General features: G+C 40.2%; 1 protein-coding gene and 1 long non-coding RNA gene across 4 annotated transcripts in view; both read left to right on the top strand.

The window, feature by feature from the left end:
- The window catches only part of LOC116702901 (uncharacterized), a 4,324-nt gene extending 3,596 nt beyond the window's left edge, over positions 1 to 728 (top strand). Inside the window, exon 3 of the long non-coding RNA XR_004335283.1 lies at positions 626 to 728. This is a non-coding gene — a long non-coding RNA (uncharacterized LOC116702901). The remainder of the gene's footprint in view (positions 1 to 625) is intronic.
- efl1 (elongation factor like GTPase 1) overlaps positions 1 to 27,805 on the top strand; it is a 115,285-nt gene that overhangs the window by 60,247 nt on the left and 27,233 nt on the right. For all 3 annotated transcript variants that reach the window (XM_032537407.1, XM_032537409.1, XM_032537408.1), the window contains exons 16-17: positions 16,338 to 16,469; positions 17,373 to 17,520. In XM_032537407.1, coding sequence (XP_032393298.1) covers positions 16,338 to 16,469; positions 17,373 to 17,520 — 280 coding nt within the window. The remainder of the gene's footprint in view (positions 1 to 16,337; positions 16,470 to 17,372; positions 17,521 to 27,805) is intronic.

The following is a 27,805-nucleotide window of genomic DNA, read 5'->3' as shown; positions in this document are numbered from 1 at the left end:
AATTTGGTTGAAAGAAATCCATATTTCTGATATAAACACTTTGAAACGGGTCAATTTGACCCAAGGACAACACAAGGGTTACATTTCTTAAGTTTTCTATGCTGTTTGGTTTTGCCTCACTATATTTTGTATGTACTGTATATATTTTTTACTCCGTGGGTCAGAGATAAACGTATTTTTTGATTCCTCTGTATGTCTGGCACATATTTTGAGAGAGTTGTCTTGACTTGACTTGATTGGTGATGGAATCATGGGAACATGGGAACTGTAGTGGACCATCATGGAACTGCCTGCACTAGTTTTACAGTCTGGACAATCATTTGGTTTACATGCAGTTTAAAAAAACGATTATATTTGGGTTAAGGCAATGCTCCGATTTCTCAAACACCATGTAAACACCTTACCCTGGTTAAAATAACCTGGTAAACAGGCCTAGAGAACTCCTTCAGTAACCGGGGTATCCCTGCATTTTGTACCCTTTAACCGGAGTACGATCAAGTTCAGAGTATGCTCACACTGCCTTGCCCCACTCGCCTGGAGTGGTTTTTGAAGTGGAAATAATCTGCAACGCTGTGAGTCGTAGTCTGCCAGTCTCCCCTTCCGAGGCAGCAGCGGACACCGGCAGATTGTCCATCTCCGGGACCGTCAGTGCTGTGTCTCGGCAAAGAAGTGGAGGGACCGAGCAGCCCCTGCTGCAGCCTCTGGCTAACGTTTACGTTAACTAACTTAGCGCTTGCCCGCCCAGAGAAGGCCCACCCATGAGAGAGAGACATCATGGCTTTCAAATGAGCAAAGTGGCAGTTGGTCAAGGCCACACCCCAATTCTCCACCTTGCCCCCCCCCTCCTTCTCAAAAGCAACAGACTTAGAAATGGCACATACTAGGGAAAACTCATTGTGGGACTGGCTCTAGTGGCTGTAATTCTGCACCAGCTGAATTTTGGGAAAGAGACTTCAGATACAGTATTAAGGGACCACTAAGGTCTATATAAAAGAGACTTCAGATACAGTATTAGGGTACCACTAAGGTCTATATAAAAGAGACTTCAGATACAGTATTAGGGGACCACTAGTGTCTATATAAAAGAGACTCCAGATACAGTATTAGGGGACCACTAAGGTCTATATAAAAGAGACTCCAGATACAGTATTAAGGGATTAAGATGATGTTCTGCTTGTTTGGTTAATTGTTTTTAAACAGTCAGAGGGGATTTGAATCGCTATTTATGTTCTCAATTCTTATCATCTTGGTGGTGTTGATTTTCCTTCTCTCTCTCTCTCTCTCTCTCTCTCTCTCTCTCTCTCTCTCTCTCTCTCTGGCTCGTTGCCAACATGAACGCCGTGTTGTAAATACAGGCCGACAAAAGTTATCCTATATATTATACCTGTATTAAAGTTCTCTAATGCCATAAAACAACTACTGCTCTTTGTATGTACGGTGACAGTAGAGTACTGTATTTCCATGCAGGATGTAGTCTTAGCATAAGACAGCTCCAAACCTCTGCACATAAAACATGGCTACATATCACTAGAGGCAAGTGAGAAAATATATCTTTTGTGATTTAAGTGAATAGATCCTGTAAAATATGATTTCAGCACTATTAAAAATATACAGTTTGACTTTATGAAGCCAGCAGCTATTTTTCAGCCTTGTTTTTTTAAGAATACATTTTGTGAGTCATACATGTATCTTGCCAGGACTGAAAAAAGAAAATATGTAGTCTGGCTGTAAAATGAGAGAAGGCTGAGATCTCTGTGGAGTGGCTTTTTGTTGTTGTTCTTAGCCTTAAAATAGCCCCGGCCCTCATTCCTCTAGGTATAATAGCAAAGAAATCAGCAAGGGTCTGAAGTGGAAAATCCATGCATTTCACTAGCACCGAGATTAATGACACTGGCTCCATGTACTGTATCGCTCATAAGGAAAACAGAAAGGTTCTCCAGCAGCCGCATCAGCTCTCCATCTCCTTGTGTAGATCCACACATGTTAAAGCAGTTAGCAGCGTGTTGACTCGGCGATGTAAGGAAAAGCTTTTGTCTGGACTGCAACAATGGCAGCGAGTGAGTGAGTGAGTGAGTGAGTGAGTAAGTAGCTGTGTTGGAAACCATTCCATTATTCACTCACTCACTTTTCCCTATATCAGGGGTTCTCAAACACATCACTCCGTCTGCATCGGATTTTTATTCCAGGTCCGTAACAATAATAACGAAAAGGTTTTTTTTTTTAGCTCCATGCAGTGAAATTACAGCAGTATTCTTAGTTTCATGTAGTAAAAGGGAAGTTGCTCTCGCTTAAAAAAAAAATTCTGGTGTTTGCTGCCTTTTTTCAACATTTTTTTGTTATTTACCCGCAATTTGCGACACTTTTTCCGCGTTAGTTTAAAGGCTCATCCCAGTGTGTTTCAGCACGCTAGTCCGTGCAGGACTTTGGCTTTTCAGCGCCAGATTGTAAATACTGTTGTAAAGTGAAACTGAATCCAGTGGAATGAAGCAACCACAGCTGTGTAATTATTAAAAGGAAGTATATTAAACACATTGGCGTTGCACACACATTGTCAGACTGTCCCTTACACACTGACTGGCCCACACACTGGCCCTTAGTACTACGTTTCCAATAAATATGTTGCAATGGTTCAAGTGGAACGCCTGCATCCAAAATCATCGGCGTTCCACTTGAACCATTGCAACATAGTTATTGGAAACGAAGTACTAAGAAGGCACGTAGTGTTATGCGTGATTCTAGTCATCCTGCACACAACCTCTTCTCCCACCTTCCATCAGGGAGACGTTTGCAGAGTATCTCAACGCGTACATCACGTTATAGGGATAGTGTTTATCCTCAGGTAATAAGGTTACTGAATGATGGCACAGCAGGATGGAGGGCTGGGCCTGTATTTAGTCACTCAGCCACTGTTTATTGTGGTGGTTTAATGGTTTTATGTTTTTATATTATTATTATTGTTATTCTAACTGTTACTGTTGACTGGTGCTGAGAGAGTGCAATAAGGCATATTGTATTTCATTGCTGTGGTACTCTGTACTAAGTTGCATATGACAATAAACTTGAACTTGAACTTGATTGGACTTTAGGGCGCATTCTCGCGAAATTCGTAATGGCTTAAGGTTGTCCCAATTTTGAATTTCAAAGGGTGGGAGCCCGAGCCCTTTCCGTGAGTCTGCATCAATGCAGACTTCACCAGAGGGAATTACCCAGTTTTCTTTGTGATCAATTTTTTTTTTTTTATACATATTTAAGAAACAAACATTGACAAACAATTGCAAACAATACACTGAGACAAAGAACGCGTCCAAGGGCCAAAAAAATAGAAAAAAAATAATAATAGGAATTTCCCACAGTTCAAAGCATTGTGACGTTTACCACGGAGACCATAGGGAAATCCAGAAATTACAAAGGTAAACAACAGCTCGCCACCCAGCCGCGGAGCGGACCTGGTGTCAGCTTGTAGAACAAGAGTCAGAATATTTGGAATCAGCCGTCTCTTGTGCGTGTGGAAAGCAACAAACTTAAAATAAAAATACCCAAATCGGCAGCAACATCTTTGTTATTAAACATCGCCAAGGAAACGTGATCTGTTGAAGTGCTGTCCCAATCCCCTTTATACCTATCTGAGCCCATGTGGCCTCGCACACTCACTCACTTAGCACCTGAGATCAATTAAGTCTGTGAGTCTTTAGTCCTTAGTCCTCAGGGCTCACTTTGGGATTGGGTGACTGAAAGACAGGCTGGCCCTGTGCCATCCACCATTGTGATTGCACCATCAGACCCGGGTCTAGATGGCAGCCGACCCCCATCCAGCTCATGTGTCCAGAGCCAACTCCTACTGCCTATGTAAACAGATCCAGGCCAAGGATTAAGATGTGAAATGTGATTTTTACGGCCAGTGTTAACTGTAAGAGTTTGAGCCCTTCACATTAAAAGCGGATCCAAAAGCATGAAGGATGAAAACTGCAGATGTGTGGTAATGAATTTCCATTGTGCTGATAAGCAGATATGCTCTTTAATAATTGATGTCAAGGACAAATTAAAATACAGACTTTCAATGTGTAATACAGTGATGGAATGTTACTAAGAACATTTACTCCAGTACTCTACTTAAGTCCAAATGTTGAGGTACTTTTACTTTACTTGATTCTTTTCTTTTAATACCACTTTCTACTTCTACTCCGCTACATTTCAGAGAAAAATATTGTACTTTTTACTCCACTACATTCATCTGACAGCTTTAATTACTAGTTACTTTACACTTTAAGATTTTTACACACAAAACACATGTAGTTTATCAAATCTGATGTTTTATTATGAATGAAACTGGCCAACAATATAACGGCCTACAAGTCCAGCTGAAAAGATGAGACCATTAAACACAACTGTTTGGATCCTTTACAGTTTCTAAAACGGGAGGATTTTACTTTTTTAATACTAGTGCATTTTCCTAATTATACTGGCAGAGTTTTTCTTAAGTAACATTTTCAATGCAGGACTTACTTGTAAAGAATATGTTTACACTGTGGTATCAGTACTTTTACTTAAGTAAAGGATTTGAATACTTTTTCCACCGCTGGTTAAATATTGACAAATGGTTGAAACTTGACACAACAGATACAACAGATACAACAGCACATTTAGGAGTTTAAAAACTCCTTAAATACATCAGACCAATATTTGTTTTTTAACACTTATAGTATGTGTCCATATACACAGTATTTTCACGGATGGGATTGCCCCGCTTCCCAGCATTGCGCGCCAGTTTTCTCTATACTGACCAATGACAAGCAAAGAAAACAGTCTACACCCTTCTACAACGGTGATGGCTGCAAAAGGCAAAACAAACGCCAGAATTAAAAGAAATACAGCCATAATGCGGGACTAAGATTGTACTGACTGGCACATGACCACAAAGTACTTCCAAATCACTACTCTACCACTGACCACCTGGGTGTTGGTTCAGTGTCTGGATTCCCCAGTTTATGAATTTACACCTGGAATTAAGATGAATGGGATTTTAGTCTTTGTGTCGAGAATACAGATAATTGAAATAGAAAAAAGGCCCCTTGCTAAAAACGCACGCACACGCTCACACAACCTACAACCCACGCCACCCTCAGATATTTTTAAAATGCACCAGCTTAATGTCTACATTAAAGCGCCCATATTTTGCTCATTTTCAGGTTCATAATTGTATTTTGAGGTTGTACCAGAATAGGGTTACATGGTTTCATATTCAAAAAACGACATATTTTTGTTGTACTGACCATTGCTGCAGATCCGGTTTTCACCCTGTGTGTTTAGGTCTCTGTTTTACCTACAGAGTGAGACATCTCACTTGTTTTAGCTACAGAGTGAGACATCTCACTTGTTTTAGCTACAGAGTGAGACATCTCACTTGTTTTAGATACAGAGTGAGACATCTCACTTCTATAATATCTTTGTTGGGAGTCACACAAGCTCAGTAGCTAGGTAAGATCCATCAGCTAGATAACTCTTTCTCCAGCTTTGGTCAGTCCAAGGCAGGATTAGCTGGGAGACTTCTTCCAAACAAGGGACACTTGTGGAATACCTGCAGAACAGGGACAGGAAGTAGTTCTTTTGGAGATTATGTTGAACTATTGTGTGTTGTAGCAGTGTTTTGACATTGAGAACGAGCTAGCATGCTAGCGCTAGCATGCTACGCTTAGCCACCTCGTCTTGGCTAGTGACGTAGAAAGCTGTGCAGATGTTGTCTCTCCCTCCGTATCTCACTTAATACAGCAAAATCCAGAAAAGTGTTTTTTCATAATATGGGCACTTTAAGATTTTGCCCCCAAAAAGTTTGTAAAAAGTACTTTTTACTTAACAGAACTAACAGTATACTAACATATTTAACCTCATAATAAAATCAATTTTAGGATTTTATGAATTGATGTTTCAGATCGCACAAACAAAGATCAATTTTAATGGGAGAATCTTTTTTTTTTTTTTTACCCAGCCCTACTCGTGACTTACCAAACTTAAGGCAAGACTGAGTTAAATGGCAACAGCATGCGGGCACTCACACACACACACGCGCACACACACAGACACACACACGCACACACACACACACACAGCGTCTCGGGGGCGTGCTCTGAGGGGAGGTTGTGTTAGATTGAAGAACAGCTAGTTTACTGGTGACCCGTGTGTCAGAGTGCAAGGTAAATTAGGGCTATTTGAACCCTCAAAGGTAGGGGAATAGGGGACATTATAATTGTAAATAAAGTGTTTATGCATCAGACCCCCCAGCTTGCAAACAGCTAAGGTGACTGCGGTGTGAATGTATGGGCTGTTTTGTTCTCCGCCCGCACATGCATCATGCTCTGCTGACGTATGCCGGGCTACCAGCCCCCTTACCATCTCACTCAGCTGGCCTCGGCTGAGTCATAAGAAAGGTGTTGCGACGGACAGAGTCACAGTTTGAGGGCAAGCACGTCACTCACACAACCCTTTTCCCAAACTACAGTCCACATGCAGACACAGGGAGAGACACGGCTGTGTGGTTGTAGTATTGACAAATCAAGACTGAATTTAGTTTAGTTACTAGTTGTTGCTTTACAGTCAGAATAGTACTAATAGTCTATAGCAACGACATTTTGTTTCTGGTATTGTTCAGGTGCCGCGGGATGTCCGTTACCTTCCGCTTCCTTTGTGTTGGCGTTCTAACCTCCGATGGATTTCTGAGGACTATGGTTACCTGGTCCTCAGATTACTGCAGGGTATATCCAGACAGCTAGCTAGACTATCTGTCCAATCTGAGTTTTCTGTTGCACGACTAAAACAACCTTTGAGCGTACACATTAGGGATGAGCGAGTACAGCATTATCTGTATCTGTATCTGTTTACCACATGAATTATCTGTATCCGGATCCGTACTCGGACTGGGCGGGGTCTAAACCGGAAGTGGTCAGATTTAACCCGGAAGTGGGTCGGGTTCTCTTGAAATGTGCGGGGCTTTAACCGGTATGTTATTTTAGCATGCAGTTGATATGGGTTGATCAAAAATTGTTATATTTATTGCTGATTTGAAAACTCGCTGTGATTATCACAGAAAGCAGCGCGGCCAGTTGAGGAGTTTTATTCAATCCGAGCACGGATATTGACTCATATCACTCGTATAATACTTGTACTCGGCAAAAGTGCTTTATCCGTACCGGATACTTGTTTCAGCCGGATACTCGGATCACCCCTAGTACACATGTTCCACCAAAACAAGTTCCTCCCCGAGGCTATTTTGCAGAGGCACCGTGGCTCCGTCCGGCGCTAAGCCCCACCCAAAATGATTGTGATTGGTTTAAAGAAATGCCAATAAACCAGAGCAGGTTTTTTTCCTATCCCAGAATGCTATGTGGACTAGCCAGACCCTCCTCCGCAGCGCTGTGGAGGAATGCGAGACTACATTACTATGTCACAATGTTTGTTTACAAGAACGTCCGGGTAGAAACCTCCTGCGTCTCGTACATACAATTTAATGGCTATGAGCAAAGGGGGGCAAGGAACAACTGGATATACTCTCATCTCCTTCATCTAAAATGCAGGTTTGATGCTTTCAAATGTCAACACGTTAACTAACGTTAGCTTGAAGAGCTTATTTACCTGTTGGGCCACACACTGAAGAAAATGACACCACCCAAACTAGCAGTCAGCATGACTGGCGGTGAGATGTTGATGTGGTTCATCCTGACGCAAAAAGCATGCATAAGGTAACAAAAAAACATAGCAAGTGTGCCCACAGATATACGTATATATTTGTCTAGAACTCAACATTGACATATCAACACCTTTAAGTTTATATGGTGAACTTGTTCCACATCCAGCAGATACAGAACACCATTATTATTCCGTTGTAGTTGTGTTTTGTTTCCCGTGATGGATGGAAGTCCCACATTCACTCCCCTTTAGCTCTGGTTTGGTCTCTAACAACTCCTGAGGGAAATATTTTTTTAAATTTGAAACTTTGAAACATGCTTGTTTCCATTTGGCAATCAAAAACCACCAAATAGCATGACGCATAGTACCTTATGTGTACCTTAATATGTGAAATTATTATTTTTCAAAATGCAGTATACACAGTCCTACAATTCAATAACAATTATTACATAATTGTCCGTTATTTAGCATAATCGCGGTTTTGTTGTTTAACCACCGTTAATTGCTAACATTAGCTAAGGTCCTAATATATAGAAGGCATATGACTAATTGTTGATTTTGTTTAGATTTTCCAAAATTGTTTTTATCAAAGTGTATATTGGCCGGACTATATATTTGTATTATTATTGTAATTGTTAGTTGTTGGCTAAATTTGACTGAAAGAGACGATTCTATTGTTAATCGCAATTAGTTCTGAGACAATTATTTGTACAGCAAAATTAGGAATTGTTACAGGCCTCCATAGGGCTAATAATGTACTCTACTAAATATTTACAATAATTATAGTAGTATGTTTGTCTCAATGAAAGATCTTTTTTGGTCTCCACAGCAGAATTAGACTGACTGGTGTAAGGAGAGGATCTTTAGGATGCGACTAACTGAATGCTTGTAGAAACAGTGTAATACACAGCACAAACTGTGTTTCATTCACAATAGGTTTCTATGATGTGGCATAAGTGGTCTCTTTTTTTTTATTGAAGAAAAATATGTGTTAACTATAAATGGCAGGTATCGTGATGAATGCACTTGTCACAAGATGTATTGAAATGTATTGTGATACTGTTTTTTTTGCCCATATCTCCGAGCAGTAGTAACATAATATAATAATTTCTGTTAGTTGGCCGGTAGTGCAGCTCCCCCACTGCTCCTAATGCATTCACAGTATGCTCACACACACACACACAGACACACACACTCACACACACACGGCTCTCTGAAGCTTAAGTGGGACTTTCCAGTGCGAGGGGAAATTCCATAGGATGTTAAAAGAGAGCAGATTTCCGAGGCTCTGGCCTTGTCCTTAATAAAACATGATCCACACAGAACATTTTACAATTTCCAGCCCCACGTTGTATTTCATCGCTTTTCAATCTGCTGTTTTTCCATCGCTACACCGCTTCTCCAAACAGTTTTTTTTCCTAAGGTGACAAAAAGTCGGGCCTAATTCATGCCATATGTCTGGCTCTGCGATGCTTCCTGAGCACCAAGTCCCCCTTCTCCTCATCTGTCCCCGTCCCAGCATGAATCTCTGCCAGTCATTAATGACGGATCAATCAGATCGAGTAGGAACAGCATTGACGGATTATTTCTGGAACAGTACTCCCCAGCACACGTACAGCTGGGCCTGGGTACTATGGAGCGCAAAACCCTTCACTCTCCTCCCCAAAATGTTTTCATAATTGATCTGAGTTGCTAACAGTATGATTTATAGCTAGTGAGTAGAGCTGAACGATGAATTGTTTTTAAATCCAAATCCGGATTTGAAAGAAGGCGATTAGCCAATCATGGAGACCATGATTAATCAAATGTGAACTATTTAGTTGACTGTTTGGTCTAACATTTGGTTCAACATTTAATTCCTTTGTTATTACTAAATGTATTGTTTTTTATAATGCTGGCTTAAAGTTACATATCACAGTTAACAGAAATATCCTATTTTCAGTTTTTTTTAAATTTTCTTATATTTAGAACTTTCTTTAATTTAATGTAAAGGTAGAAGTGCAGGCAGAAGAGAACAAAAAAAAGGATTTATTTCACACAAAAAATCCAAGCAAAAGACAAAAACCAAGGAACCGGGAAAACAAAAACCAGAGCTCAGGGGCTGGCAAATCTCACAGGGAAGGAAAACTGCAGGGAAGCGATCGGACAGTGCAAAGACTGGAACGTACAAACACGGCGAACAAAACAAAGGATCTGACACAGAAAGAAAGCACAAAGACTAAATACAGAGGGAAACGAGGTAACAAGAGGCAGGTGACAAGAGGGCTGGGAAACGGGTGGAAAACACAGGAAGTAGAACTAAACACAAGACGAGACAGAGACCACAGTTCAAAATAAAACAGGAAACAGAACATGTACAACACAAGACCAAAAACACCTTACAAAAAACGCAAGACAGGACAGAACCAGGCTAAAACATAAGCACAGGAAAACAGACATAAACACCAAACCATCACATTATAGTTTTTATCATTATAACTTCAGCTTTCTGTGTTTGACTGTATAATGGCCCGTGCTTATTAAAAGAAAAAAAAACACTTATGGCTGGTGATTCATATCTACAGTGGCTTGAGAAAGTTTACACACCCACGCTAAAGTTGATTAAAAAGAGGAATAAAAAAAACATGTATTGGAAATTGATCTTAATGCCTTAATTCAAAAAATGTAGGAAGAAGCCTTAGCTTTCTGCTGCAAAACAAAATAATGATGTAACTGTTTCATCTTAGATCTACTAATACAGCTTTGTGTAAACAAAAGCCATGACATGGAAATACTTCCGGTGGAATTTCCAGCGGCATCGCAGCAATCCCAGAAATGAAATGTCGTTGATATATACTAGTAATTTATCATGATAGCTAAAAAGCTTGTCAATGTAGTTAGATTTTTTTAAAGACAACACATGCACCAAATCCTACTGTTTGTGGGCTCTGCGTAGGAAGGGTCTAACAGGAGGACCAGGAATTCAGACTTTTGATTTTTCACCAGCGTGAGAGCGTCTATTGCCGGCCCAAATGTAGTTACACGATTCCTTTTGCTGCTCAAGTCATGTTACACTCGTGATTCTGTTCTCCCTCATGCACAAATCTAATTCTGCTCTTAGAAATCTCTTCCTGTGCACTCTCAAGTCGATTGCCGTCCATATACACTCTCAGTAAAGCAGTTTCTCGGGCGTCCCTGTTTTTCTCATTTTCTCTCACTTCATACCTTCCTCTACATTTTTCATTACCTCGCCGCTCCCTCATTCCTTTTTATTTGTCGAGAGCCAATTTTAATGGAGGTTGAAGGGGGGCAGGGCGCAGGGATATCATCTTTATATAACCAGAGTCGCAGCCGACTGTAGTTGTGGTTAGAGGAAATGTCTTAAGGCTTGAGTCATCCTGAGCTCTGCAGTCGGACATAACCAGGCCTGTTCTTGTGTGTGTGTGTGTGTGTGTGTGTGTGTGTGTGTGTGTGTGTGTGTGTGTGTTTGTGTGTCTCCAGGTGGTAAGAGGCAGGAAGGATGCTGTTTTTTGTGTTAAATGAATGAAATGTTCTCTCTGTATTATTTCAATAGCGATGCTGGAAACACAGTGCCAAGTCATGTTATAGTGTATGGTGCCAAATTGTAACTGCCACTGAACAATCTATCAGCATGACCACACAGCGTATTAAGCACATAATACAGTAGAGCTGGACAATAAACCAAATGTATTGAATTACCAGTGAAAGAGCATTTTTTTCCCAGCACAGGTAGGCACTAAGGATCCCTGCTGCTACTCTACTGTATAAACTGTTTGGGGCTTTATTCATTTTTTGCCCCACTCTGTTTTTCAGAACCCCTTTTAAAGGGTAATTTGTTTTTGTTTTTTTCAACCTGGACCCAATTTTTTTTATGTTTTCATGTGTTAGTGACTGGAAGGAACAACAAGCTTTGACATCGGTCCAGTATTAAGCGTGAACGCGGCAGCCGGCAGCCACAAACTGGGCTGCAATGTAAACCTATGAGTCAAATGTGCATCGTGGATTTGGTCCACTAGAAGTGCTGTTTTGCCACTGCCAGGCTCAGATTATTATGTTAAGCGTCTGACAGCATTATGGAAATGATCCCTAAAGAGATAGACCTTTTTTAAACCTCTTTGAGACCTTTCTGTTTAACCAGAAACGGATCTAAGGTCGCCAGCGCTAAACCCACCAGACTCCATTTAAAAAAACAATACTTTTAGCATGGAGCAATGTCAAAGATTGTTGTTCCCATCAGTCACTTAGACACAAAAACATAGGAAATTAGAGTCCAGGTTAAAAAAAAGAAACAGTAGTTACCATTTAAGAGAAAAAAAGAGAAAATGTTTGTGAATGATTGAATTGTATAGTCCTGTTGGGTTTTGTGACTTCAGACAGTGATGTTGATCTTCATACATTTACAACGTAATAACGTAATTGTTAGAAATATAAGTGCAGGACTTCTGCCTCTCGCCATCCTGCTCTCTAAGTTAGCCAGATCAAAGCGTGTGTTAGAGTGAGTGAGAGTGTGTGTGTGTTTGTGCGTTTGTGTGTATGTGTGTGTGTGTCTCTAATGAACCACATTCAGTTGATGCTTTGTTAGGACCTGCTGGGAGTCTAAGCATTACATTTTGAAGTTGTGTCTGTTGTGTGTCTGCAGCTGGGGCTGTGGGCTCGTCAGGGTTCTCTGGGTTCATCCCCCCCCCCCCTTGTTTTATTGTTCTTTGTTAGCTTGGAAGGCTATAGGGATTGAGTCACCTTAGGGTAATTTCCGTATCAAGTTACACGGGAGTCGGCCAACAGTGTCCTGCATCTGCTCCAGCAGTCAGCCAGCTCTCAGCTTCATGGGTCTGTGTTCACGCTCTGCCACAAACCAAGGCTGTGCACCACACCTACGCAAGATAGGATACAGAAAAAGACAAGATAAAGTGTGTTGTAGGGATAGACCAATTATCTGGCCTTTTTTTAATCTGGTTTGCAGATATTCTGAATCTGCGTATTAATTGCATGATAACCAATAAAGTTAGGCTCGGCTACAGCTCTGTGTCTGTCCCTCTGCTTCGGTTTCACTCACCACTGAGTCTGACTTAATGTCCCGCCCACAACACCATCTGACTATCTTTTACTGGGTATTATGTTGAAAGTTTCTCATTTCTTAAATGATTGCGTAAAGCATTTGAACAAAGTTTTGTGTTGGGGTTTGTAACATGCCAAAATCTTAATTTTTAACTATTGATGCATATCGGTTCCAAATATTGGTTAGTGGTGTCATTAAAGGTCCATTATGTAATATATTTACAGTAATAAATCCCAAAATTCTCTCATTATGTCATTTGATGTGCAGAATGGCATGGACCTCTTTATTACTCGTGTCTGAATGAGCAGTGTTTCCTTTCTGACCTGGTGTACTCCACCAACAGCTCCGATGATTACTTCATTACCTGCGAGTGGAGGAGCCCGAGGCCCTTCAGAATCAGTAGGAAAGTCTGGTCTCTAAAAGTGCTATAAATATACAGAAGTATAAACCTGAGAGCTCTGCACACATAGTGTAATAAGTCAAGGGCATGGCGCTGATAACCTCCCACACTGCAGAACATTAACTTCAACATCGTTTTGATTTGAACAATTCTGATTACAATTCTGATTCTTCTTATTGATTCTGGATTCTAATTCTTTGAGTGGTGGAGAGAAAGGGGTCGCATGCTTATTTCACAGATATAAGGACATTTTTATTTAGATTCAGTGGTGATTTACAGTTTCTACCAGGCTTTTTAAATGTAAAATAAAGCCACACTAGAGCACCGCTTACTGTGCTCCATGGCCTTTCTCCAAAGGCCTTTTAAACAGTTGTTGTTTTAGTTTTAGTTTTATGGTGTTTTATTATTGCTTGTCAATTGTACCTTACTCTGGAAACTGTTTTTAACTCCCTATTAATTGTAGCACTTTGAGATTTCTTTTTGAAATGTAAAGGGCATTATAAATAAAATGTATTATTATTATTATGGCTGCAATACAACAAGTGCCTGGAAGTAAAGGCAGCCACTAAAGAAACCAAGACTTGCGCGTATTGAATATGGAACTGATGATTGGATTCGAAACCAAATTTTCAAGACAATTCCAGTAAAAAAAAATTACTCCAAGTTGGAACCGGTTTTCGATTTCCAATCCTGGTATTAAGGTTGTAAAAATGTATTCACTGTGGTTATACCTCTGTACAACTTTCTGTTAAACAGATCATTTGAATATTGGACATAAATTGTGCAGCCCTAATAAACAGAGTCATTAGAGACTAGGTCCAAGACCAGTCCAGCTCAAGTCTCAAGTCAATCGATAAAAGTCTTGGGTCAATCGAGGAAATTGCATGCAAGTTAAGGGTTCATAAAAAAAGAAAAGAGTCAAAATACTAAGGGTGAACCGAATAGTTGAATATGCGATGCTTCAAACGAAGGAGCTTAAATCAACTGCCAGTCTCAAAGTCAAATCTTCACAGAGGTATAAAGCCCAGTTCAGACCGGAGATTCTGAACGAGACAAGTTTTAATTTGCAGCTACTAGCAATGCGCCGCTTCTAAAACCTGCCAGTTCACACCAATGATACAAGACGGTGTATCATGTCTGTAGCAACTAGAGATGGTCCGATAGCATTTTTTTCTTCCCCCATACCGATTACGATACCTGAACTTGTGTATCGGTCGATACCAAGTACTGATCCAATACCAGTTTGTCATATATTGTATTATGTTTTAACAGCTGTATACTATTATCCCTGTATGGATGTGATCTGATTTCTATCTTTGTTTTACAGCCTGGCTCAGGTTAAACTTTTTATGAAACATGAACAAACTCAAACAACAAACGCCACATGACTTTCTTTCTTTAGGGCTAAATAGCCTAGTATCGGACCGTTGCATGAGCTCCAGTACTTTTCGATACCAACAACTTTAGCCAGAATCGGAGGCATTTCCCATACTGGTATCGGAACTTCTCAAATAGCTACAGCTCTTTGTACTTCCGTTCTAACTTCCCACAATCAGGCTTTTTTAGCCAGATATAATTTGTTTCGTCTAGATATGAACGTGGATAACTTTAGTGATAGTGAGATCATTGCTTACAGTTGAATTTCTAGTGATACCAGAGGCTCTACTGATACATTTATATACGGGACAAGACCACTTTGACATTTGTTTAGAAAAATGTTCGTTCTGGAAACACGAAATGGAGGAATATAAAATATATTAAAAAAAAAAAAAAAAATTAAATAATTTACATACTGTGCTTGCTGGTGTCCAAAACTCTGCCATTTCCACCAACTGACAATGTTTGTAACATTGAACTAAATGTGTTATGGATCAATTAATTTACTATAGTGATGAACAGACATACAAGTGACTCAGCATTTAAAACCTTGGTGAGAGTTGGTGCTTGCTTCTAAAGTCAAGTTTTTCATCAGTCTCAGGTCTCAGGTGAGCCAACCTTCAGAAAAAGTCCAAGCCAAGTCTTCAGACATAATTTTGGTGACTCACAAAAAGTTTTACTCATGTCAGCTAATTTGCAAATGTCAATAAATTAGTCTTTTGTGTGTTATTTTAGTCAAGGTGAAGGAAAATTTGTCATTTTTAATGTTAAGTGAATGAATGAATGTTACTTCTGTTAATCTGTTATATATTTGATTTTGTTTCCTTTTTACCCTACGATGGTGCCACCAAAACATACCTGAACTATTCCATTGGTTTAGCTCTTTTCTCTTCATGTATTACTGGAAACTCCTAACCCTACTGCACTGCATCTCGCTCTCTGTTAGGCCTCTAACATTGAATACATAATTGTCTATTTTTATTTTTATGTATTATTTACATAATCAATACAGCGTTGTATCGCGATAATTTCTGTGGCAATACTGTATCGATACCCAGAAGCCAAGTATCAGTCTATTATCATATATGTGTTGGTCAGTTTGTGTGCTTGACAATCCCATTTTGCAGCAATAAAATGAAAGTGAGATGAAGAAACAGAGAAATTTATCTTTTTTTAGATGAAACAAAGTTAGTAACAAAGTTTCCTTTTGGGGACATCATTTGAAATTGGGAATAAATAAAATAGCAATATGTTTAAAATCGCAATTTTATCGTATTGTGACATAAGTATCGTGATGATATCGTATCGTGAGGCCTCTGGTGATTCCCACTCCTATATATTTTTATAATTATTTAAATTTTTAGTTGTTGGCAACCCATTACATGTTTATAGCAAAATGACGGGGGGGGATTCATTCATCTGGGATTTATTCAAACTTTAAGTTGTTTTAAAAAGTAAAACATAAATAAATCTTCTTGAATTTGACTGAAACAGACAATTATATTGTTGATCGTAGCTATTTCTGAGACAATTAATTGTACAGCAAAATTTGGGATTGTTACAGCTCTAACCATGACCAGCTCAGCTCGCCGTCTGTCTTGCTGGCTTTTATTTCCCAAACCTCTCGCCAACAACTAAAAACTGTGATATAACCAAAAGATGTATCCTGGGATTCATTCAAAACAACTTTAATTTGTTTAAAAAAAAGTTATAAATGAAAGATTATATTTATTTGTCACCATTATTTGTCACCATTATTTCTGAGACACTTAATTGTACAGTGAAGTGTGGAATTGTTGTGTTGATGTTGTGCTCCCGTCCTGTCAGGTATCAGAGGTCTGGAGGAGTGCGTATTGAAGTCGGCCACATTGTCCACCTCCCCTGCCTGCCCGCCTTTCATCCCACTCAACTTTGAGGCAACGCCCATTTTACGGGTCGCCATAGAACCCAAACACCCAAGTAGGTCTTACAAGGCACACGCACACCTACACACCTCATGCATTTTACTTTTTTTGTGGGGTATTTTTTGGTTGTAGAAAAAAATATTTAAATCAGAAACATTTACAAGTACCAAACACCACACTAATAATGATATACTTGAGGTATATTTTGATACCTTATAGGATACCTGTTATGGTCTCCTTTGGTAAGGCAATGTTTCAGCACGCTTAAGTGTGTTTTACTTTACCAAATATGCAGTAAATAACATTATTGTGTATCCTGAGGGAAATTGTTTTGCAACAATTGCAGTACAAAGTAGGAAAAAGTACAAATGTAAAATATCAATAGGGTGTCAATACCAAAAAAGTCCTCCTTTAAGTCTGTAGACAGCAGCTCAGTGAGTGTGGACATTGGTGGAATCCAATGATGATGACTTTTTAAAACTTATCTAGCATAAAATTACACAAACTAAATCTGGCCCTGAAGTACGGGCCCGGTATTTATAAAGAGTGGCTCACATGGTCAGAACCACAGTGGTGATACAGTGTAAAGCAGGGGTCTCCAACGTTTTTTAAGCCAAGGACCAGTTTACTGAACGAGAGACGGAACAGGGACCCCCTACTATATCACAAAATTAATTAAATTGTGACCAATTCAGTGGAAGAATAACCTGGGCCTACAATAACACGTAGGGCAACCTAAAGCCTTTATATATGCTTTTGTGTTAATACTAAGCTATTAAAATATGAATTGTTGGCATGATTCTTGCTTGGGCCCCTAAAAACAATTTCCCAAACCACCCTCCACTGTACATGCACTGCTACCATGTCCCTCACTCTGTACATAGATAGTACGACCAATAAACATCTAAGACAGACAAATCAGAAAATGGGTTCCCTCCTCATGTGTTTTGTGTGCTAGGCGAGATGCCTAAGCTGGTGCGTGGGATGCGTCTGTTGAACCAGGCGGATCCCTGTGCTGAGGTTCTGATCCAGGAAACAGGGGAACATGTTCTGGTCACGGCTGGCGAGGTTCATCTCCAACGCTGCCTGGACGACCTCAGAAAGCGGTCAGTATGTGTGTGCAACAACCTGTTCTCCCTCCCAACTTGTCAAATACTGACACTTGGTCAGTGTCTCTAAGGTCAGATACCGATGCAAAAATCCCCCTTTAGTGTCTGTATTGGATGTACCGGGCGGAGCAGCAGCTGGTACACGGTGCTGTAAGAGGATGTAGTACTAAGAGAGACAATGGTAGCGAGTAGTATGACAGACAGAAAATGGCCAAGAACCAATGGCCAAAAACCCAAGTGCGTCTAAATGTGACGCCAAAGGGCTATAAACGTGAGTCCCACCCAAGCCCGTCAAAAAGTGAAGCCAAGATTTGACGCTCAAGGAGACTTTTTGCATCAATAACAAACGCCTAAGGGACCTGACCAAGCGTCCCTAGGAGTGAGAATGTGTTGGTGTGAACGTCGCCAAACGGCTCTGTGTGTCGCTGCTGTTACCATTGCACAATACTCATTAGAAAAGAAAAGTAGCCTACAGTCTATTTACTTTTCACAGAAAGTCTCACCTAGTTATGGGCGTAAGTTTTATCAGCTGGGACTTTTTGTGAAACATGAGGCAATGAACGCCACAGAACTTTCTTTGCCTATCCAGTTTGACAGTGAGTCATAACGGAAAGAGAACATAAACTACTTTAAAGTGGATTCATCCATCCATCTTCGTCATGTTATCCGGTGTCGGGTCGCGGGGGGGAGCAGCTGCAGCAAGTACCCCAAACTTCCCTTTCCCGTGCCACATTAATCAGCTCTGACTGAGGGATCCTGAGGCGTTCCCAGGCCAGGTTGGAGACATAATCCCTCCACCTAGTCCTGGGTCTTCCCGAGGCCTCCTCCCAGCTGGACGTGCCTGGAACAGCTCCCTAGGGATGTTCCAGGAGGCATCCTTACCAGATGCCCGAACCACCTCAACTGGCTCTTTTTGACATGAAGAAGCAGCTACTTACGGATGACTGAGCTTCTCACCCTCTCTCTAAGGGAGACGCCAGCCCCCCTCCTGAGGGAACCCATTTTGGCCGCTTGTATCCTGGATCTCGTTCTTTCGGTCATGACCCAGCCTTCATGATCATAGGCAAGGCAGCTTTATTTGTATAGCACATTTCAGCAACAGGACGATTCAAAGTCCTTTACACAAACACAGTTAAAAAATAAAAACGGATAAAACACAAGACTAAAAGTTACAGTGCAGTATAAGAAATTAAACATTAAATAAATGAACAACCATTTAAAGAAAGGCAACATCAAAAAGAAAGGTCTTCAGCCTCGATTTAAAAGAACTGAGAGTAGCAGCGGATCTGCAGTTTTCTGGGAGTTTGTTCCAGATATGAGGAGCATAGAAACTGAATTCTGCTTCACCTTGTTTAGTTCTGACTCTGGGGACAGAAAGCAGACCTGTCCCAGATGACCTGAGAGGTCTGGGGGGGTCATAGCAGATCAGAAATGTATTTTGGCCCTAAACCGTTTAGGGATTTATAAACTAGCAAAAGAACTTTGAAATCAATTATTTGAAGCACAGGAAGCCAGTTTAAGGACTTCAGAACTGGAGTGATGGGATCCAGTCTCTTGGTCCTAGTGAGGACTCGAGCAGCAGCGTCCTGAATCAGCTGCTGCTGTCTGATTTTTTAGGGAGACCTGTAAAGACACTGTTGCAGTAGTCAAGTCTACTGAAGATTAAAGCATGGACAAGTTTTTCCAAATCCAAGTCCTTTAACCCTTAAGGTGATAATATGCTGACGTTGTAATTGTCTTAATGTGGCTTTTAAAATTCAGGTCAGAGTCTATGACGACACCAAGATTTCTGGCTATGTCTGTTGTTTTTTAACTTTGTTGTTTGAAGCTGAGCGCGACTCAGACTATTATATTATATATATATATATATATTATTATATATATATATATATAATATGAGTGTATATATTATATTATATAATATATATATATATATATATATGAGTGTGTGTATATATATATATATATACACACTCACACGGCCACTTTATAGAGTACACCTGTCCAACTGCTCGTTAACACTTAATTTCTAGCAGCCATCACATGGCGGCAAGAGATTCGCGGAGATTCCATCAGGATGTGCAGCCGACAAATCTGCGGCAACTTGTGATGCCTCATGTCAATATGGACCAAACTCCCTGAGGAATGCTTCCAGCACCTTGTTGAATCTATGCCACGAAGAATTGAGGCAGTTCTGAAGGCAAAAGGGGGTCCAACCCGTTACTAGCATGGGGTACCTAATAAAGTGGCCGGTGAGTGTATACACACACACTACCGGTCAAAAGTTTGGGGTCACTTACAGATTTCTATTCCACTCCATTATAGACAGAATACCAGCTGATCTGAGTGGGTGGCTGATCTTTAATGTAATATCTACATTACCCATTATCAGCAACCATTCATCCAATATTCCAAAGGCACATTCTGTTTACTAATCTGATATCATTTTAAAAAACTAACTAGAAAAACGTTGGAGAACGCTTTTGCAATTATGTCAGCACATAATGTAATCTGATTACTGCCCTGGTTAAAAAAACAATGCAACTGACCTCAGCTGGTATTCTGTCTATAATGGAGTGCAATGGAAATTTCTAAGTGACCCCAAACTTTTGACCATTAGTGTATAATATATATATATATATATATAACTTATTTATTTATTTATTTATATTATAATTCCACAAGCCGCAGGTTGGATTCAAACCCGCAGCGCTGCAAAGATCTCAGCTCTTACTCCTAATTTCCACCGGTTGCGGAACGCATGCGGATCCGCTCCGGGACGGCGGGGGAGTCATTAGGTTTCTATGGAAGTCAATGTGTGTATTTCCACGGACTGTGGAACAACTCCGTCCTATCTCCGTTGATTCCCAGCCCTCCAGAGCAGATCCGCACAGCTTCTATTTTTGCCGGAGGCCGGGGAGCTCCGCAGCAATTCAGCACACAGCAGTGCGGGACAGGAAGTCGAGCACAGAAACAAGAGTTGTTTCCTCTCTACTCCTCTGGATGGAAACAAACTGTTGTTGGTTTTGTGGTTCTATTCTACATAAATTTGCGAGATCTCATGGGTCCTTGTGACGTGAGCTGTCAGTCATGGCCGCTGCCGTTCCGCAACTAATCCAAACCTGGTGGTGTTAACGGATGACGGAGCACGGAGCCAACACGCATTGTAGCCGATCCGCAGCCATTCTGCAACCGCTTAAAATTGGGGGTTACTGGGTGAGCTAGAGGCCGCCCCATCCATTCTCCACACTGATTGATTGTTTCTATCCTGGGATCCTCCTGCGTAGTGACTGTGTACATTTAGTGCAGGTTGAATACAGTGTGTGTTTATATACTGAGTGACGCAGATCTGACAGAGAACCTGATCTGTTTCCAATTCCAGACACATCATTATCTGGCTATCATTCCATATTGACTGATGCCTCTCTGTCTGGATGCCGCAGGCCTTCTTTCTCAGAACAGCAGCGGCTCAGTGACAGACTGGCAGGTTATTTTAGAGAATTTTCACAATGAAAAGTGTCTCCTACTGTGACTGCTGGGTCGAGCTGTAAGAACTCAAAATTTTTCTGTACAATTAAATGTCCCAGAAATAATTGATTATCAGTATAATTGTCTCTTTTCAGTCAAATTTAAAAGATATGTATTTATTACTTTTTAAACAAGTTAAAGTTTTGAATGAATTCCAGGGTAATATATCACTTTTATGTGACCCAGATAATGTAATAACACAAATGTACACCCTATAAAGTAAACAATATCTCTTTATTATCATAAACATTTTTTTTAACTCTATCCCCCCATCATTTTTATTGTTATAAAGTTATTATAAAGTAGATCACCAATATAGTATTTAATGGGGCCAAATTCTCTTATTTTAAAATCTCCACAACACTATGAAGTAAGGTCTGGCCACACCACAGATAGATTACAGGACAGGAGAAAAAAAACGGGTTGTTTGCATTTCTTTAAACCAATCCCAATCGTCTTGGGCGGCTCGGGACGCCGCAACGGTGGCTCTGCAAATTGGTCATTTTGGTGGAACATTTGGACCCCACAAAAGAAAACTCTGCATCTGATATTAAATGAAGTTAACTGTTCACACAATACAGTAACGTGAGCTATTTAAATTAGCTGGATACATGGTTACGCATCATTTGCTCTTACCAGTGTATCTCCATGGGTACCTTGTCCACAGCAATCCCACCGATCAGTCCCAAAATGGCCCAGTTAGAGATTAAGTGCTGTAAACATAGTCTTCACAATCATTCCCTGAAAGAACCAAGCAGGCGTGCCTTGTTGCACAATCCAAATTTTCTTTGCAACTTGCGTGTCAGCGTGTAGCTTGCTAGCTTGAAGTTTGTTGTTTCCTGAAGTGAAGGGATTTTGAGAACAGCAACACACAATTACCCTAGAAATAGTATTAGTAGTAAAAGTATTTCCGTTCATCCAGACTAAATGAATGAATTCAATAATAAAATCAGTCTTACTTGATGCTTTATAAACCACTATCAATCATTAACTCATTATTATAATCATTAATAATCATCAATCATTAACTCATTATTATAAACATTAGTTAATACTTTATGGTTCATTTCAATGCTAGGCTGGTTAAATGTATTTTCATTTAATTCAGAGATGTAATATTTCAGAATGTACTGTTCATCATTCAAATTACTCGTTCTCAGAATTGTGTTTTAAGGCAAATCGCTATATAATGTCCTGGACTGGCATCCATTGCCAGTTTTAGTAGTGATAACATCTTCCCAAAACTCAGACCTTACATTATCCTTTAGCCTGAATGATTGGATTGAATGTGCCTATTGACCAGAAGCACAACATGTCCACTTCTAAATGCAACGAAGAGACAGTGGCGATCGATTCGACCCAAACAGATTTGTAAGTGAGCAGAGATACAGAAAGACACATTACATGAAAGTAAATTGTCAAAATGGAGCAGGTTTTTCTCAAGGATCTCTCTTTCTCAGTTTGGCTCCAGTCATTGGCCTGTCTCCCAGATCCTGCCTCACCCCGCTTTATCACACCGACGTCATCACTACAGTGATTCAATTCAGTTTTATTTATAGTGTCATATCATAACAGAAGTTATCTCAGGACACTTTAGAGATAGAGTAGGTCTAAACCACACTCTATGATTTAACATGACCCAAATATTTTTCCCTAAGCACAAGCATTATAGTGCGACAGTAGCGAGGAAAGAAACACTGTGAAAAGGCAGTAACTTTGGAGGTATTGAGTGATGCCCAGTTTTCACCAGACCTAGGGCTTGGCATTTAGGCTGCAGAGCGGATTGTTTTTTTGTTTTATCAATCATCTCAGAGACTCTTTCCCCCTCCCCGGCTCTCAGACTGCTTTCAGAGCTGTTTATTGAACTCGGGGGTGACCTCTAATAAGACTTTAACTCTGGAGGGTCTTCCATATGGCCAGTCTACCAGACAGGCCTGACTCCTGTCCCTGCAGGAACTCTCATGCTGTTAGAGTGCTCACTGATGATGAGGGCTGCATGATATTAGGACAGTATTTGATAGGGAATAACAGTGCTGAATATCACAATAACAATATATATGCGATAAATAAACAGATATTAAATTGCACTCAGCTCTGCCTTTCTGCTGCTTTCAATATTTTGCTAAAATACAATAATTTAAAACAATCTTTTATTGAATAAATTGAACTCTGGATTGAATATAAATGGCACCACTAATAAAAGAATGACAGTTACCTTCTAAAGTGCAGTTTCTACTGATATTTTCATTCAACTAGCACAAAAAATATGTTGCAGCCTTTTGCGATGGTTATTGCGCAAGTTGATATCACTTTAACGATAAAAAAACGATATATTGTGCAGCCCTAGATTGTCCTTGTGTCCTGTGGGTTTTTAAGGAATGATATTAGATCTGGTCTGAGGCCTGGGTTTTTACAACATGGTGTTAGTGTTGCATTAGATATTGTTTCAACATTGGGGGGTCCTAACTACAGTCCCTGACAAAAGTATTGTCGCTTGTGTACAAATTGACCTGAAGTGCCGCTGAAATATATTTCTAATCAAGATTTATTTAAGAAATGGCTCAGTTTAATCCCAACACTTTTGTAATAAGTTTCAGTGCAAAAAGAAACTGTCAAAAAGTATTCAATATCAGCTTGGTAAAGCCATTGAGTCATTTTTTGCAAAGACATAAGTGTTGTCGCCTTGTCATATGAGCTTCACCTGTGACTAATAATGGATCATCAGGTCTCAGGTGTGTAAAAACAACCCCAGTACACTAGACCTTCACATCAACTGCAACAGACATCTGCAAACATGCCTAAGTTTCACCCTGAGACTAAAGTCTTGATTATCAAAAAACAATTTGAAGACACTGGAGATGTTTTTGACAAGCCCAGGTCAGGCAGACCCCTCAAGACAACTGTTCGAGAGGACCGTTTGTTGGCTCAAAATCCAAGGCCAGTCCATTTTCCCTGCAGCAGAGCTCCACCAGACCTGGTCCCCTGAAGTCCCTGTGTCAACCAGAACTGTTTGTTGGATTCTGTCTCGAATGGCCTCCATGGTCGAATCAGTGCCCAGAAGCCAGCACTAAACAAAAGACAATTGAAAAACGTGTGTGCATTTGCCAAGGCCCAAGCCTGCTAAAAGGATGGACGCTGGAGAAGTGGAAGAAAGTGGATTTTTCAGATGAATCTTCTGTTGAATTACATCACGTTGCCGCAAATATTGCAGGAGACCTACTGGAGCCCGCATGGATCCAAGATTCACCCAGAAACAGTGATTTGGTGGCGGAAAAATCATGGTCTGGGGTACATCCAGTATGGGGTGTGCGAGAGATCTGCAGGCTGGAAGGCAACACACATAGTCTCAAATACCAAGACATCTTAGCTACCTCTTATATTCCCACCATAAAAAGCCAAATTCTCCAGCAGGATGGTGCTCCATCGCATACTTCCATCTCCACTTCAAAGTTCCTCAAGGCGAAGATCAGATGCTCCAGGATTGGCCGGCCCAGTCACCGACATGAACGTCATTGAGCATATGTGGGGTAGGATGAAAGAGGAAGCATGGAAGACCAAACCAAAGAATATTGATGAACTCTGGGAGGCATGCAAGACTGCTTTCCTAGCTATTCCTGATGACTTCATCAACATTGTATGAATCCTTGCCAAACCACATGGATGCAGTCCTTCAAGCCATGGAAGTCAACAAGATATTAAATTGAATCCAGCACCACTATTTAATTTGCTGACATATTTTAGTATTTGTATAATTTTGTTCAATTTCTGTATAGGCGACAAAACGTTTGTCTTGCCAAAATTTGACCTTTCTGTCTTGTTTAAATAATAAACTCTTTTTTAGTGAAACTAATTTATTTCAGTGCATTGAACTCATTTGGGAGGGTTTTAGCTTTTATATGAGCTATTTCTTACACCAATTGATTAATTAAAAGTTAGGTTAATAGCAGGTGTTTCTACAAAATAGATAAGCGACAAGACTTTTGTCAGGGACTGTAGGGGTGTGAATTTTCACTGGTCTCACAATTGGATTACTGTTATCCTGTCTAGGATACTAATCGGTTCGATATCCTGATAAACCATGTGTAGCAATATTATTGTATATTACTACACATGGTTCTTATCAATAAATTTAAGCAGTCAGAGCTTCCCTCTTTGTTATATCTGCTCCTAAAACGGAACCTGAAGCAGACAACAGACAAAAGGCAAAAACAAAAAAGCAGCGATCGGAAAATCAACAAGTTAAATCATTAGGCAATAATCGATTATGGTCTGTCACTGCATTGATGCATTATTGTCCCGCTCCGCATCCTGATGCATCAACGCAATGATTAATTTCAACTAAGTTTGGAGCCGCGGAGCTGGAAACATAACGCTAGAGGACAGCAGAAGTCTGTGTCTGATATAACATCATTCAAACTGATTTAAGTGTTTTTGGATACACAGTTTGTTGCTAGTCAGTGACATACAGTATCTGCATGCACAGCGAATAAGGCTGCATTAATCGCAATTTTATCAGAATTGCAATATGGAATAGGATCCAAATCGCAGAGGGGGCGCAGTATTTGTTAAAGGCAAAATATGTGTCAAACCATTCTGAGTGAAGTATTGTGGTGCTGCAAATATCCTACAAACTAAAGAGTTTTTGTTTTGTATGGATCCATTTTGTACTGATCTGCAAAAATCACACATTTTAATTTTTTTTATTTTAATGTTTTGCCAGGAAAATGATAGATATAGCATATTTTTCTCATATCGTGCAGCCCTAACAGCGAACCACCAATCAAAATCCATGTTGATCAATTAATCCAACAACCATAGAATACTAAACTATGAAAATAATTGTTAGCATGATTTAATAAATCATGTTTTAATGTTACATGTAGCACTCAGTGAATCCTTAGGATTGACTGTATCTGTAGATGGCTACCTTAGTGACTACCTTACCTATAGGCCAGTAAGCCTATCATTCAGGTTTTTTCACAAAGGTGCTGATTTTAAGAGACTGTAATTTACTGGGTGAAACAGGCTGATTCAGAGCAGAGAGCTCAAAGAGCAGCCCTGGTGCTTCTATGGCAAGAGGTGTACATCGCATCCAGAGTGCTACTGCATATGGAACGGTGCATTAGCAGCTGGTAATGTTTATATCCGGATCTTTTATCCCCGTTAAAAGCACCCTCTGCCCACCATCACACACTGGCAATTTGGTAAGCGAGTAGTCTCGCATTGCCAGACCTTCCTTCACAGCACTGCTGGAGGAGGGTCTATCCACACAGCATTCTGGGCAAGGAGACAAACGTGCTCTGGTTTATTGGCATTTCTTTAAACCAATCACAATTGTCTTGGGAGATGTTAGGTGCTGAATGCAGCAACAGTGCCTCTGCAAAATAACCCCAAGAAGGAACTTGTTTTAGTGGAACATGTGTACGTTCAAAAGTTGTTTTAGTGGTTGTTTTAAGGTATAGCTCCTGGCCCAATCTTGCCATATATATATGTATTTCTAATCTTAGTTATCTCATATGATTACAGAAACTGTACAGACCCCCCCCTCTTCCCTGCCCCTTTTGTGTCCCTGTCTTGTCTGTTTTTGTTCTGTGTCTTACATGTTCTGTGTGTTGAGGGACTTAACTTTGGATCCACTATGGTTAAGATTTAACGAAGTGAATGCAGTGGCATGTTGCTGTCCCACATCTACTTTCATTTAGAACGCAGCTTTTTGATAATGGGTGATCTTACATTTTCAGTTTGGAACTGTGGTGGTCTGAATGCACCTCACAAGCGAGCCAGCACCCTAGCCTTGCTTTAGAAGAGAAATGTTGACATTGCATTTTTACAGGAGATGCATTTGCTACAGACTGATATTGGCCGCTTAGCCAACAGATGATATCATACAATTGCATCCGCTTCAGCAAGCTCAAATACAAAAGAAAAGGAGTGGCCAATATTGTCAAATGGAATCTTCCACTTAAAGTTTTGTCCACTTGGTCAGACAATATAGGCAGAATTGTGATTTCTACAATAGAGTATAGTCTTAGGAAAATTGCACTTGTGTCAGTTTATGCGCCTAATATTTTTGATGGCAGTCTGCACTCACCAATTAAATGCTGGAGTTTACAGACTGTTCTTTTGTTGTTGGTGTAAACATCAATGCTGTGTGGGACCAGAATATTGATCTGTCAACTGCAAAGGTCACTGGGGTTCAGACTTGCTTTGAAATCATGGGCCATCAGCTTGGGCCTTATAGATGTTTGGCATGCAGTTAATCCCACCTTTAAGGATTATTCCGTTTTCTCATGTAGACATAAATCTTTTTCCGGTATAGATTTTCTTTTTGCATCCCTTCAATTATTTCATTCAATTGATAAATTGGTGTAACTTCCAATGGCATTGTCTAACCATAAAAGGGTCCTTTGCATCACTATCCTAGAACGGTCTACACATGCTGCTAGATGGCGCTTTAATACTTCTTAATGAAAAATGAATTTCCTTAAAACGGCTGTGGATAATGGTAGACGCCTTCCCCACATTGTAAATGCTGCAGAAGAAAGTAAGACGCCAATGTCACTTCTTTCTCTTGACGCAATGAAAGCCTTTCACAGACTTCATTATCTAAAAGAAAGTTTTAATGGAGTTGACATGTTATCTTTTTCCGACTTACAAAAACGCATTCAGTCTGCCACGTTCACCTTATTTTTCTGTTACCTTCAATTAAAATCAGTTCTCTGGGCATACAGTGTCACACACACACACACACACA

This window comes from Etheostoma spectabile, chromosome 15 (assembly GCF_008692095.1).
Source record: "Etheostoma spectabile isolate EspeVRDwgs_2016 chromosome 15, UIUC_Espe_1.0, whole genome shotgun sequence".
Classification (NCBI taxonomy): Eukaryota; Metazoa; Chordata; class Actinopteri; order Perciformes; family Percidae; genus Etheostoma; species Etheostoma spectabile.
This window is presented reverse-complemented; position numbering and strand designations above follow the sequence as displayed.